The 14,003-nt window shown below is 48.8% G+C and overlaps 1 protein-coding gene across 1 annotated transcript in view; it reads right to left on the bottom strand.

The window, feature by feature from the left end:
• Window positions 1–6,340: 6,340 nt before the first annotated feature.
• st6gal1 (ST6 beta-galactosamide alpha-2,6-sialyltranferase 1) overlaps window positions 6,341–14,003 on the bottom strand; it is a gene marked incomplete at its 3' end in the record, with an annotated part of 9,950 nt that continues 2,287 nt past the window's right edge. Inside the window, exons 2-9 of the mRNA XM_080780211.1 lie at window positions 13,989–14,003; window positions 13,626–13,908; window positions 13,311–13,462; window positions 12,410–12,671; window positions 11,526–11,623; window positions 7,545–7,646; window positions 7,124–7,298; window positions 6,341–6,615 (exon numbers count right to left, since the gene is read on the bottom strand). The exon at window positions 13,989–14,003 is cut by the window's right edge and continues 180 nt beyond it. Coding sequence (XP_080636337.1) covers window positions 6,341–6,615; window positions 7,124–7,298; window positions 7,545–7,646; window positions 11,526–11,623; window positions 12,410–12,671; window positions 13,311–13,462; window positions 13,626–13,908; window positions 13,989–14,003 — 1,362 coding nt within the window. The remainder of the gene's footprint in view (window positions 6,616–7,123; window positions 7,299–7,544; window positions 7,647–11,525; window positions 11,624–12,409; window positions 12,672–13,310; window positions 13,463–13,625; window positions 13,909–13,988) is intronic.

Below are 14,003 nucleotides of genomic sequence, written 5' to 3'. Positions count from 1 at the left end.
AACCAATAGTATAGGGCCCCATGCAGCACCACAATGTGACTTCCAATGAGACAACATTCACGACCCCTGAACCCGGAAGTCAAATCGGGTATAGGCTATAATTGGCGGCCATCTTTGAGCCTTTAGTGGCCGTGACCAGCGACGCTTTAGTTGTGAGCCGTGAGCGAGAACATCGCCGTTTTGATCAGAGACTCAATCTGGGACAACTATAGTTAACATGGCAGTGAACTTAGGGTAGGTATACCCTCACAAAAGCATGCAGTAATCCTGGTCTCTAAACTGCCTCCCCCTGTTCAGCCGGGGCGCCTGAACTGGTTTGAATAACGTGTTCCTTCCACGCGCTACGACGTCCAACCAGGGAAACCCCCCCCCCCCCCTGTCAGGTGTAAAGGAGCAACTTGGACACTCAGGCATGAAGGAAGCATGAGTTCAAGTCCGTTGCTCTCCCCTTGTCCCCCATATATGGGGACTAGGTTGGTCTCCCCTTGTCCCCCATATATGGGGACTAGGTTGCTCTCCCCTTGTCCCCCATATATGGGGACTAGGTTGGTCTCCCCATGTCCCCCATATATGAGGACAGGGTTGGTCTCCCCTTGTCCCCCATATATGGGGACTAGGTTGGTCTCCCCTTGTCCCCCATATATGGGGACTAGGTTGGTCTCCCCTTGTCCCCCATATATGGGGACTAGGTTGGTCTCCCCTTGGCCCCCATATATGGGGACTAGGTTGGTGGAGGGTGTGTAGAGCCCAGGATCACATTAGATGATTGACACAGGGGTGAAAAATGGGTTACAAAATCGTGGTTTAAAATTTGTATTAAAATAAAAACAACATGGCAGTGAACTGAGGCTGACCGACCATAGCCTCTACTGTAGTTGAGCGAAACTGCAAACTGAATAAATAAAAATCCCCAAAAAGACGTTAGATTTTGGCGTTCTGGTCGTTTAAGACGTCTTTCAGGGAGGAAGAGAACCACAAGTAACTATATTATGGTTATTATCGCTCACCAACCTTAATCCGGTCGGACCAGCGCTATGTCGAAGCAAAGTCCGTCTCCCGGACTGATACTTTCGATGGTAGCAGTGTTAATTAATATTGACAGAATTTTTTTATATGGTTTCAGTCTCTTTTGAATACAACTTTATTTAGCTTCTAGTCGTATTTAGTCATCTGAAATGTTTTGGTTGTACTTTTGTAGTCGACTAAATCTACAGTTGATTTAGTATTATTATTTTGGCGGGCCGTTGTAATGCCTGATTGATACTGTTTTGTGGCGTATGAATTATGCAATGCATACACGTCTAATGTGTTTGTTTACATGAATCACGTTATCTTTGAGTGGTGCAACCACTCCAAGGAACAGCGAATGTCCGTGTTCACCAATTATGTGACGTTAATGAGCACCAGTACATGACTATGAGTACCAGTAGGGGGGCGCTGTTGTGCCAGAAACAGAGAGAGGGATAGTGCTGTACTGTAGCCTGCTAATGAGTGAGAGAGGGAGGTGCACCACTCAGTTCACACAGGTGTGATTTTTTTTTACTATTAATACGTTGGATGTTGTCATGTTTTCAGACATGTAACCACTTCTTCAACCCTCAATACTTTATAAAGTGTTTTACACATTGCTAGATTTGCTACATGTTGGCACTGTGAGTATATTGTGATTAACCTGACGCTGCCAGATCCAAGAAGCTTGCTACACAGGTTTGTTTCACAGCTTATACCGCCCCCATCTGGCAGAGTCAGGTTATATTGTGATGCCATGACTATCCCACTTTGACTCAATAAACATGTTGAGTACAGGACTTGTGCTTTAGTTCTCGCCCTGATGAACACAAAACGTGTTGGCATTTTTGAGTGGTGCAACAACCACTCCCTTACGGAGCTGTGTGCGTGTGTGTGTGTTTGTGTGTGTGTGTGTGGCTGGGTGGATGGGTGGGTGGGTCGGAGCACGAAATCGGCATAGTTGTTTTTCACCACCTGTGTGCAACCTAACGCACACAAACACACATGCACATATTAACTGATTTCGGGTGTGCCAGTACAGTGCCAGTACAGTACAGTAGAGGGACCGCCACACATTGGTAACTCTGTAATTTCTCAACCGTTTCGGACGTGGGGGCGGCTCGCCGGAACCGGGCCGGCACCCTGGGTTGCATTCCTGTGGGAACTCTCACACGGAGTTGCACCACTCACTTCACACGGGTGTGATATTTACATGTGAGTTAAAACAAACTTTAACGCTATATTCTGCTAGTACTCATTGAGTGTGTTTTGTTTAATTTTTTCGTCCAACTCTTCCTGCCCCCCCCCCCCCCACCCCCCTTCGGTCGGAAAAAGGTAGTCGGCGAAAATCATTTTTTATCATAGTTTCAGTCAAAATGAACAGTGAAAATAATAAATAATATATCCTGGATTCCAACGTGCTCTAATCCATTCTATGCTTTATTTACACCAGCAATTCTCAATAAAATGTTACAATTTCACAGACCCTCCCACCCCCCCCCCCCGCCCTGGTTGGCTGTACAGTATACCCAACTGTCAATCATTTTTGCACCTTTTGTGGACCCTATATTGTGAGAAACAGCGCTCGCATTCATACACTTGGAAAAGCGAAAGAAAATGGAAATGATTTGATTGATCATTTTTAATTACCATTCAAACTTTGAAATCTAAAATGTTCCATGTTCCAAAATATGCATACTATTACTAACACGTGAAAAGCTGCCCGGTTTTGAATACTACAGATGAAACGTTTATACAAAATGATATATTATATTATCCTTCATACATACAGTACGTTGTTGCGGATGAGTTTTAGACTCCAACGTTCTTTCCATGATCTCCTCAAAAAGGCGTCCGCCCACTTCACGCCAGTGTTGTTTTCGTCGACTAAAACTAAGACGAAAAATGTTCGTCGACTACCTTTTTTCACTGACAAAAACCAAATGGAAACTAAATTAAAACTAAGCTACGATGACTAAAACTAAGACTAAATATACTGACAATTTCGTCGACAAATAAAAACTAGAATAAAATGTTAGGAAGGGACTAGTGGACAAGAGATCCAGTATGAGTCATTTTACACTTAAAAAAAAAAAATAGCTGATCCACAAGCTCACAACGCATCGCAACGCGACGCGTTGTGAGCTTGTAGATCTTTGAATATAAATATATTCTTTCACAGTGAACATTTATAACTCAAAGCTTTACTCCTTGGGGGAGTCCCTGGAACAACCTATTTCATATGGTGGGGCGGGGGGGGGGGGGTCCCTGGAACAACATATTTCATATGGTGGGGGTCCCTGGACCAACATATTTCATATGGGGGGGGGGGGGGGGTCCCTGGAACATTTAATACGCATTAAAAATAAATACATGAATTACCTTAAATACACCTTTTTTAAAGTGATGATTGAACAATAAGATATTAATTGACAGGGTTTTGATCCACTGGTTTCAGTTCATTATGAAGGCATTGTCTCTTTATTGTGGTATATAGGAAAGTCACGTACGTGTGCGTCATGTGTGTGCGTGTTTGTTTTGTGCGTCTTAAAGGTGCATGCATGTGTCCCTTATATATCTGCTCCTATAGGATTGTCTTTGGGTCAAAATATTAACATTATACATTATATTTACATCGTAGCGGGTCAGAATATTACATCATCGTTTCATGCAGGGTTCGCATTCAGGTTGGATAATGTTGTTGTTTTTCTTTTAGTCTGTATTGTCTGTCGCGAAAGCAAGCGGCCGAAATGAGTTTTCTTCGACGGGTGGCTGGCGTCTCCCTTTTAGAGATAGGGTGAGAAGTTCAGTCACGCGGGAGAGACTCGGAGTAGAACCGCTGCGCCTTCGCCTGGAAAGGAGCCAGCTTAGAGGTGGTTCGGGGCATCTGGTTAGGATGCCTCTCGGGCGTCTCCCTATAGGGAGGTCCTCGAGGCACGTCCCACTGGGAGGAGACCCCCGGGGGGGGCAGACCAAGGCGCAGTTGGAGTTGAATGTCTTGGGATCCCCCCCCCAGGAGGAAGTCACTAATGTTGCTCTGGAGGAGAGGGGAAGTCTGCAGCTCCCTGGTGGAGCTTTTGCCCCCGCGACCCGACTACGGATAAGCGGTTGAAGATGGATGGATGGATGTTTGTGGCAGTGGTTCTTAAAGTTATTTTTGGTCTGGCTTTTGAAATGACTCTATGGAAGCCACGCTGCGTTACCAGACTGTCGACTCTCGCGATTTCCAAATGCTTCCATGATCAAATCGTACAGTCTGGAGCAACGGAAGATATGGAATATAAAGCGGAAGTGGAGCCTCTTTTCCCCACGTCCGCTTTGTCTTTACAGTCGCACAAATGTCAAAATCATCTAAGCATATTATACAGTATAGCTTGTTGCTAAAGCAGAAAAGAAATAACAAAATAAGCTCTAAAGATAATTCTAAAATATATTGACCACCGCTCCTGTGGTGAGGTGACTACCGCAGCGTTGGTGAGGTGACCACCGCTCCGGTGGTGGTGAGGTGACCACCGCTCCGGTGGTGAGGTGACCACCGCTCCGGTGGTGAGGTGACCACCGCTCCGGTGGTGAGGTGACCACCGCTCCGGTGGTGAGGTGACCACCGCTCCGGTGGTGAGGTGACCACCGCTCCGGTGGTGAGGTGACCACCGCTCCTCCGGTGGTGAGGTGACCACCGCTCCTCCGGTGGTGATGTGACCACCGCTCCAGCGGTGAGGTGACCACCGCTCCGGTGGTGAGGTGACCACTGCTCCTGTGGTGAGGTGACCACCGCTCCGGTAGTTGAGGTGACCACCGCTCCGGTGGCGAGGTGACCACCGCTCCGGTGGTGAGGTGACCACCGCTCCGGTGGTGAGGTGACCACCGCTCCGGTGGTGAGGTGACCACCGCTCTGGTGTTGGTGAGGTGACCACCGCTCCGGTGGTGAGGTGACCACTGCTCCTCCGGTGGTGAGGTGACCACTGCTCCTCCGGTGGTGAGGTGACCACCGCTCCGGTGGTGAGGTGACCACCGCTCCGGTGGTGAGGTGAGCGGTGGTTTGCTCTTCACCGCGGTTCCGTGACGTCATGTTGTAGTTGCGGTGGCCACCTCACCCCCGATAAATCAGACGATGAATAACGCTTGACAGAGACACGCGCCCCGGACGCGTCTACGTGTTTATGTCCATGGTTACCCCGTCCCCACCCCCCGAGGACCCCCTGGGGGTACCGCACTTTGAGAACCACTGGCGTGGCATGGTTCGATTCCCGAAGCCTGTGCACTCCAAAAAAAGACAAACAGCCGGTCAATACCAGCCACGTTGAACCAGCCACGCAGTCCCACATGCAGTCAATCCATTGATCGGCGATTGATTTGGTCGTTTGATCAGCCAGTCAGTGAAGTTGAGTGAACCAATTAACCAGTCAGTCCGCTATTGGCCGGTTATTTACCCATGCGGCGATTCAGTCGTCCGCACCGCGTCGTTGATTGGTCGATATTCCTCGTCCTTGTCGACTGCTGTGAAGCAGGTGGATTTTAATTGATGGATATACTCGTCAAAGGCAGTGAATGTGTAATTGTAATTGTAATTGTAAAAAATAAAATAAAATAAAATAACACAAAAATGAATACAAAAATGAATACAAAAATGAATACAAAAAATATAAAACAATAATAATAATAAAACGTATGACAAAAAAGATTTGGACCTGTTGAAGACCCCTGCTCTAATTGGTATCGGCGGTGAGTTGTTTTTTCCTAACCGGCGCTGCCGCCCTAGTGGCTGGCCAGGGCGTTGCGGCGGCGGCAGCAGCATGGTGGCTATACTACAGCTGAGGCTCAGGATCCTCAACTTTAATTAACCGTAAATCTTTGAAAATATATGCTTTCACAGCAAACGTTTTTTTAACTGAAATCTTTGCTTCTCGGGAGGGGGGGGGGGGGGGAGAGAGGGGTGTCCCCAAGCCCCCAGTGTGGCTCTCCAGCATTGAAGCACTCGGCTCCAGTGGTTGGAGTGTGAACTGCAGGCGTACCCGTGTATTCATGACCGGGAAACCCCCGTGCAGCAGCTGGGCTTTAACACATTGAGCGCTCGGTTGCACTTCCGCATTTGACCACCAAAATATGGTGTTCAAATGCGGAAGTAGAGCCGGTTCTTCCGAGTGCTTAAAAACGCCACTGAGCAACGCTCAGGGAGGGGGGGGGGTAGTGGGGGAGGAGGGGGAGGGCGCTATCGCTCCGGTTCAGTCTCTATCCTTTTATTACTCTATCTATAGGGTCGGGTGTCCCTGGAGAATCCGCTCTCGGGTCTCAATGTTTTATTTTTTTTTATATGGCGCTATACCGCGGTTAGCTAGCGGCTGGGCGTGGCGGCGCCGCGGTGGCCGCTACAGTTGAGGCTGCGCAGGCCGGGCAGCGTGACGCGGCCCCGTGTGAAGATGTGGTGGTCGGAGCCCTGGTTCATGCGCTTCACCAGGTTCTTCTCGTAGAGCAGCGGGTGGTAGGCGCCCAGCGTGCACGCCGCGTCCACGTAGCGCTGGTAGTAGTGGCACAGCTCCGTCTTCCGCCGCGACGGCAGGAACTCGTACACGTGCACCACCTCGCACAGCGACATCATCAGCACCGTACCTGCGCGGAGCACATTTTCATCCGTGTTTAATCCCAGTTTGAACCTCGATGTTTTTGCTTTTCTTTGCGTGCGTTGTTTAGCGTAGCATTGCATACCGTAGTGTAGCCTAAGGCAGCATAACATTGCATAGCGCATTGTAGCCTACGTTAGCATAGCATAGCATTGCATAGCGCAGTGTAGCCTACGTTAGCATAGCATAGCATTGCATAGCGCAGTGTAGCCTACGTTAGCTTAGCATAACATTGCATAGCACAGTGTAGCCTACGTTAGCATAGCATAACATTGCATAGCGCAGTGTAGCCTAAGGTAGCATGACGTAGCATTGCATAGCGCAGTGTAGCATAGCATAACATTGCACAGCGCAGTGTAGCCTAAGGTAGCATGACGTAGCATTGCATAGCGCAGTGTAGCCTAAATTAGCATAGCATAACATTGCATAGCGCAGTGTAGCCTACGTTAGCATGGCGTAGCATAGCATAGTATAGTTTAATGTAGCCTATAGCTTACCCAGCAGGCCAGAGGAGGGAGGGTTCTTCTGGATGGGTTCCGGCATGTTGTCCTGGATTCGCTGCCAGAGCTGCCACTCAAAGCGCGGGTGGAGGATGTAGAAAGGCTGAAGGGGGTGGAGCCTCCTGTAGCGCTGGTACTGAGCGAAGATCGGATAATCTGTCCTGTTGTACCACTGTAATAATAATAAGAATAATCATCATCTATAAGAAGATATTGAATGGACACCGCAGGTTAATTTAGCAGACCGTATGGGAAGTATTTGGTGGTTAAGATGATTACAATATAAAGCTATTTAACACTGTTACTGAACAAACATTATCTATAGCACGCAATATCACAATAATTATAATATAATTTTACTCATCCATAGCAGTGATAGGTCGGCAGAGAAAGGGGCGGGTCAGGGGGGGGGTCTTACCACTGATAGGTTTGCAGAAAAGGGGGCGGGGTCCCAGGCCACCAGGACTCCAGTGCTGTACAGAGAGCTGGACAGGAAGCGATGGTCTTCTGACGCCATCACCTAGGAAACCATATGTAAACAACTACATAACCTAGGAAACCATATGTAAATGTCGGTGTGGCGAGTGGGAGACCGCCTGGGGTTCAACCCCTGCTCCTGCGCATCACTGCATCAGTACACTAGCTTCATTGTTTACCTGCTATATATCAGATGGACATAATGTAATTTAGTTGGTATAGTGTTTATACAGGTGTGATGTATTATGACTTTTGTTACACATATCATATTTCACACTCCATGGTGTTTGTGGACGCAAGCGACACACGATACTTCATAACAGTGTACAGTAGGCCTACATCGATCTGGTCTGGTGGAAAAATCGGTATATAATGCCCACACTACACAACACAACTGTTACTGTTCACGATTCAAATCTAAAACGTAGCTGAAATGCTGCTGAGGTTCAAAAGTGGTTCATCCACAAGCGAGATGTGACACATTTTGAGCTTGTAGATCAGCTATCTTTGCTACTGTGACACTTTATTTAAATCATCATTATTTTGTACACTCTCAGAGTTTCAGATTATTGGGTCCATTTGGTTCCTAACTATCCATCATAGCTGGGGACCCCCTGGTACCCCCTAAAGGACCCCTGGGGGGGCACCGTGTTACTCCACAACACTGAAAATTAATGCAATGTATTACTCATTCAGAGAATGAATAGATCTTGAATCATTGAATCAATGAATGATCGATCAAAGAAGTAGGGCATTGATTTACAAAAGAAAACGTTTAAAAGTTTAAATTACATGGAGATAAGCGGTATCCTGCAAGCTGCCAAAGGTATTGGTAACTCGGTGGAAATACAGAGTGTCTCAGTCCCGCCCCCCCTCGAGAGACCCGGAAAATAAATCCCCGTTCATTTTCCTAATAGACTTTTAAGAAAGTATTTATTTAAAGACGTTTACGCCGCGGACAAAGACAACTCTTGTTTGTCGTGACAAATCATAACAATAAACACAATATTTTGGGCCAAACAAAGAATTAGAAAGTAGAAAAAAATGGCAGATTATACAACACTTTTTTTTGTTGTATTTCTTCTTTGTAATCATTTGTTTGGTCCAAAATATTTGTTTGTTTGTTGTCGTGATTTGTCACGACAAGACTTGGCTTTGTACGACGCTTATACGGTCTTTAAATAAATACGTTTCGAAATGTCTATGAGGACATTGGGAATTATTTCCTGGGCCTGGCGTCGTCATGAAAGGGGGCGGGACTGCAACGCTCTATAAAAAGCATGTTTAGTTCCTCGGGGGTCCTGCAGTGCCGTGAAGACAGTACTGGCTTTGTTCTGGGGGGTCAGAGGTTAAACGGATGTCTGCCCTGAGGTCCTGGGGTAAGAACAGTGTTGCCAGATTTTAGGCAATAACACTGTTACCAACATCACTGTTGAACGCACGCACGCAGGCATGCACGCACGCACACACACGCACACACGATACACACACACGCACACACCTTGTTTTTTTAAAGAAAAACAAGGCCAAAGTCGCTTTTAACCCATTCTGACCTGAGATCAGATTCATACGAGGTTTCCACTGGACACACATTGGTCTGATTAACCCATTCTGACCTGAGATCAGATTCTAAAAAATGTCAGTCGTTCTTCGATCTTTCAAAAATAGCAGACCTACAAGCTCGTAGCGCGCCACTCGGTGGCGCGCTACGAGCTTGTAGGTCTGCTATTTTTCAATAGCTAAAGCATAACATGATGCCAAAATGGGTTCCCGTTCAGAATGGGTTAAAAAGCAGACATGGCAACACTGGTTATGGAACATTTCTGAACGGGTGCGTCTGTGTCTTGTCACCGAGTGGGTTTAATTAATTCCTTTGAGCACATCAGACAATTATAATAAGATAGTATTTTATTGAAAGACGGCTCTTTGAAAAGGCTCTGAATCTCCCGAGCAGCTGTGAGACTGTAAAGCCCCGCAGCACTTGACCTAGTTACTGTCTGAGCTGCTGCTGCAGCCCATTCTTCATCATAATATGTGAATCTGGACTTTTTCCTCCACGAGAACGCAGATCCCAATTCTCACACCATATCTCTCTCCTTTGGTTTTTCTCCATGAAAATATTCATAAAGAAAAAACATCAACACAAAAACAGAAGAGTAACTCAAATGAATTTGACTTGCACGATTCTTCACAGAATGAGATCGCATGATTCGCATCTGAATCGTTATATAAATGCACCATCTGTACCATCGAGTCCCCATTTTTTCTCCATGGCTTTTTGATTCTTGATTTTAATTTTAGTTTTTGCTCTATTGTACTGCAATTGTGTAGTTTGTTGTTCTCTTGCTTGTGTTGTTATACCGTGCTATTTTTGTCTTCTGATCCTGTCTTTGAGTTTGAAGGATGCGTGTGTGCGTGCGTGCGTGTGTGTGTGTGTGTGTGTGTGTGTGTGTGCGTGCGTGCGTACGTGTGTTACCTGTGAGTTGAGGAGTCGTATGGGTGGTCCGTGTGTTACCTGGGAGTTGAGGAGACGTATGGGTGGTCTGTGTGTTACCTGTGAGTTGAGGAGACGTATGGGTGGTCTGTGTGTTACCTGTGAGTTGAGGAGACGTATGGGTGGTCCGTGTGTTACCTGTGAGTTGAGGAGTCATATGGTGGTCTGTGTGTTACCTGTGAGTTGAGGAGTCGTATGGGTGGTCCGTGTGTTACCTGTGAGTTGAGGAGACGTATGGGTGGTCTGTGTGTTACCTGTGAGTTGAGGAGACGTATGGGTGGTCCGTGTGTTACCTGGGAGTTGAGGAGACGTATGGGTGGTCTGTGTGTTACCTGTGAGTTGAGGAGACGTATGGGTGGTCTGTGTGTTACCTGTGAGTTGAGGAGTCGTATGGGTGGTCTGTGTGTTACCTGTGAGTTGAGGAGACGTATGGGTGGTCCGTGTGTTACCTGTGAGTTGAGGAGTCATATGGTGGTCTGTGTGTTACCTGTGAGTTGAGGAGTCGTATGGGTGGTCCGTGTGTTACCTGTGAGTTGAGGAGACGTATGGGTGGTCTGTGTGTTACCTGTGAGTTGAGGAGACGTATGGGTGGTCCGTGTGTTACCTGGGAGTTGAGGAGACGTATGGGTGGTCTGTGTGTTACCTGTGAGTTGAGGAGACGTATGGGTGGTCTGTGTGTTACCTGTGAGTTGAGGAGACGTATGGGTGGTCTGTGTGTTACCTGTGAGTTGAGGAGTCGTATGGGTGGTCTGTGTGTTACCTGGGAGTTGAGGAGGCGTATGGGTGGTCTGTGTGTGTGTTACCTGGGAGTTGAGGAGTCGTATGGGTGGTCCGTGTGTTACCTGGGAGTTGAGGAGGCGTATGGGTGGTCTGTGTGTTACCTGTGAGTTGAGGAGACGTATGGGTGGTCCGTGTGTTACCTGTGAGTTGAGGAGACGTATGGGTGGTCCGTGTGTTACCTGTGAGTTGAGGAGTCGTATGGGTGGTCTGTGTGTTACCTGTGAGTTGAGGAGTCTTATGGTGGTCTGTGTGTTACCTGTGAGTTGAGGAGTCGTATGGGTGGTCTGTGTGTTACCTGTGAGTTGAGGAGACGTATGGGTGGTCTGTGTGTTACGTACCTGGGAGTTGAGGAGACGTATGGGTGGTCTGTGTGTTACCTGTGAGTTGAGGAGTCGTATGGTGGTCTGTGTGTTACCTGGGAGTTGAGGAGGCGTATGGTGGTCTGTGTGTTACCTGTGAGTTGAGGAGTCGTATGGGTGGTCCGTGTGTTACCTGTGAGTTGAGGAGTCGTATGGGTGGTCTGTGTGTTACCTGTGAGTTGAGGAGACGTATGGGTGGTCTGTGTGTTACCTGTGAGTTGAGGAGACGTATGGGTGGTCTGTGTGTTACCTGTGAGTTGAGGAGACGTATGGGTGGTCTGTGTGTTACCTGTGAGTTGAGGAGGCGTATGGTGGTCTTTGAACCCACATCCTTCTCGTAGCCGGCGGTCGGCGCACCGTTGAAGCGCAGCACTGCATCATGGGAGTCTGGAGGTCATGAGGTCACAACAAAACATCCTGTTGTTATACATCACATGGTCACATGTTGTTTCTTTAACCCATTCAGGACGACGGGGAACCCCTTTTGGTGTTTTTTAAAGCATCAAGTTATGCTTTAGCCGTTGAAAAATCGTGAAAATGTGGCGCAAATCTTTGAATATATGTTCTTTCAGAGCGAACGTTTTTAACTCAAATCTTTGAATATATATTATTATTATTTTTTTAATAATTTTTATCCCACGATTTTTGTAACCCATTTTACACCCAGTGTCAATTATCTAATGTGGTCCTGGGCTCTACACAGCCTCCACCAACCTAGTCCCCATATATGGGGGACAAGGGGAGACCAACCTAGTCCCCATATATGGGGGACAAGGGGAGACCAACCTAGTCCCCATATATGGGGGACAAGGGGAGACCAACCTAGTCCCCATATATGGGGGACAAGGGGAGACAACCTAGTCCCCATATATGGGGGACAAGGGGAGACAACCTAGTCCCCATATATGGGGGACAAGGGGAGACAACCTAGTCCCCATATATGGGGGACAAGGGGAGACAACCTAGTCCCCATATATGGGGGACAAGGGGAGACAACCTAGTCCCCATATATGGGGGACAAGGGGAGACCAACCTAGTCCCCATATATGGGGGACAAGGGGAGACAACCTAGTCCCCATATATGGGGGACAAGGGGAGAGCAACGGACTTGAACTCATACTCCCTTCATGCCTGAGTGTCCAGGGGTCCCCCCATGGGGGGTCCCTGACGTACCGATCTCCTTGCCCAGTCCCGCGTAGCGCAGCGAGCCGGCCGACGACACCACGGCGCAGCTGTTGAACGGGCCCAGCTCCGCCGTGATTGGCCGCGCCGGCAGCATCTGCCCCGCCCACGGCAGCGCGCTGAAGGGCGGGAGGTCGGGGGTCAAGGTCGCCACCTCCACCTTCTCCTTCAGCTGACACAGGAGGTCGGGGCCGCTGACCTTTGGCCTCTTGCCCGTCGGACCCGGGAACTCCACCCCGTACTTGTTCATGGCCTACAGGAAGGAGGAAATGACATCACGGCTATGTGTTTTAAAGGTGCAGTATACGGGATATGATTAAAATAAATCCGTGGGACGTGAGGAGCGCTCTTTTCATCGTACAGATTTACGTCATATTTGGCGGACATTTGAGCTAATTTCACCTTTCATTGTCAACGGCAAACATTGAGACGTGTGGGGGACAAAGGCTGCAATATAGGAGTTGTTGTCTTGTTACAGTAGGTTGTGTTTACATGTGTGCTGGCACAGCTACAATACGTCACCAGTCTCGCTGATCGGAGCCATATAGCGGCCGTGTGCGGCCGCTATATGGCTCCGATCAGCGCTGGTTCAGAGTGCATCGTTTCCGCCCGAGAGGGACCAGATGGGAAGCAGCAGCAGGAGGAGGAACTCACTACTGCCACCATCTGGCGGAGTCAGGTTAGGGCTAGCGCCCCTCAAAGACAAACAAAACATCCTGCTTTCGGGTGAAATATGGCGGTAGACAAAAAAATTGTAGCTTAGGCGATTTTCCTTCCGATTCACTGTGGCGTGAATTTGGGGGAAAACATTCCCAATGCTGATATTTACGGAAAACGTTGACAGACAGACAGACAGACAGACAGACAGACAGACAGACCGGTTCTACAGTACCTGGTAGTTCTGGACCACCTTGCGTAGCCGCTGTCCCAGCATGCTGGAGGACATGTCTTCGTTCCAGACCTCTCCCAGTCCCAGGATGCCGTGCGGTCCGAAGGGCTCCGCCTCCTCGCCCACGCCCCCGCTCAGCTCGCCACGGCGGTGGCCTGTCAATCAACAGAGCACCCATTTTTTTTCCTGTCTGTCTGTCTGTGTCCCACATGTGTACACCAGATCAGTGGCCTTGTGGTTAGAGTGTCCGCCCTGAAACTGGGAGATCGGAGGTTCGATCCCCGGCCGGGTCATACCAAAGACTGTAAAAATACCTACCGCCAAACAGGGTCTCCAGGGCGCGGGTGAAGGGGCGTGGCAGCAGCCATCCCAGGAAGCCTTTGGACGGCGAGGAGGAGGAGGAGGAGGAGGAGGAGTCTCCTCGCGGCCCGTGGCGGCCGCCGGGCGGCGCTGCAGCCGGCTCCCTATTGGCCGCCTCCTGCTGCTGCAGGGTGTGGTTCGGAGAGGAGAGCACCGGGATTGGCCGGCGGGGGTCGCCGGGGACGACGCCCGGGAGCTTCTGCGGGTCCACCAGCATGGGCTTGGCCCCGCCCCTCAGGACCTGCAGGCCGGGTCAAAGGTCAAAGTTCAGACGTGGCAGGCAGAACTTAGAGTATATATTAAACAGGCAGACAGACAGACCTTGATGACGGAGTG

Source organism: Protomyctophum bolini (genome assembly GCF_963924005.1).
Source record: "Protomyctophum bolini genome assembly, chromosome: 13".
Taxonomy (NCBI): domain Eukaryota; kingdom Metazoa; phylum Chordata; class Actinopteri; order Myctophiformes; family Myctophidae; genus Protomyctophum; species Protomyctophum bolini.
This window is presented reverse-complemented; position numbering and strand designations above follow the sequence as displayed.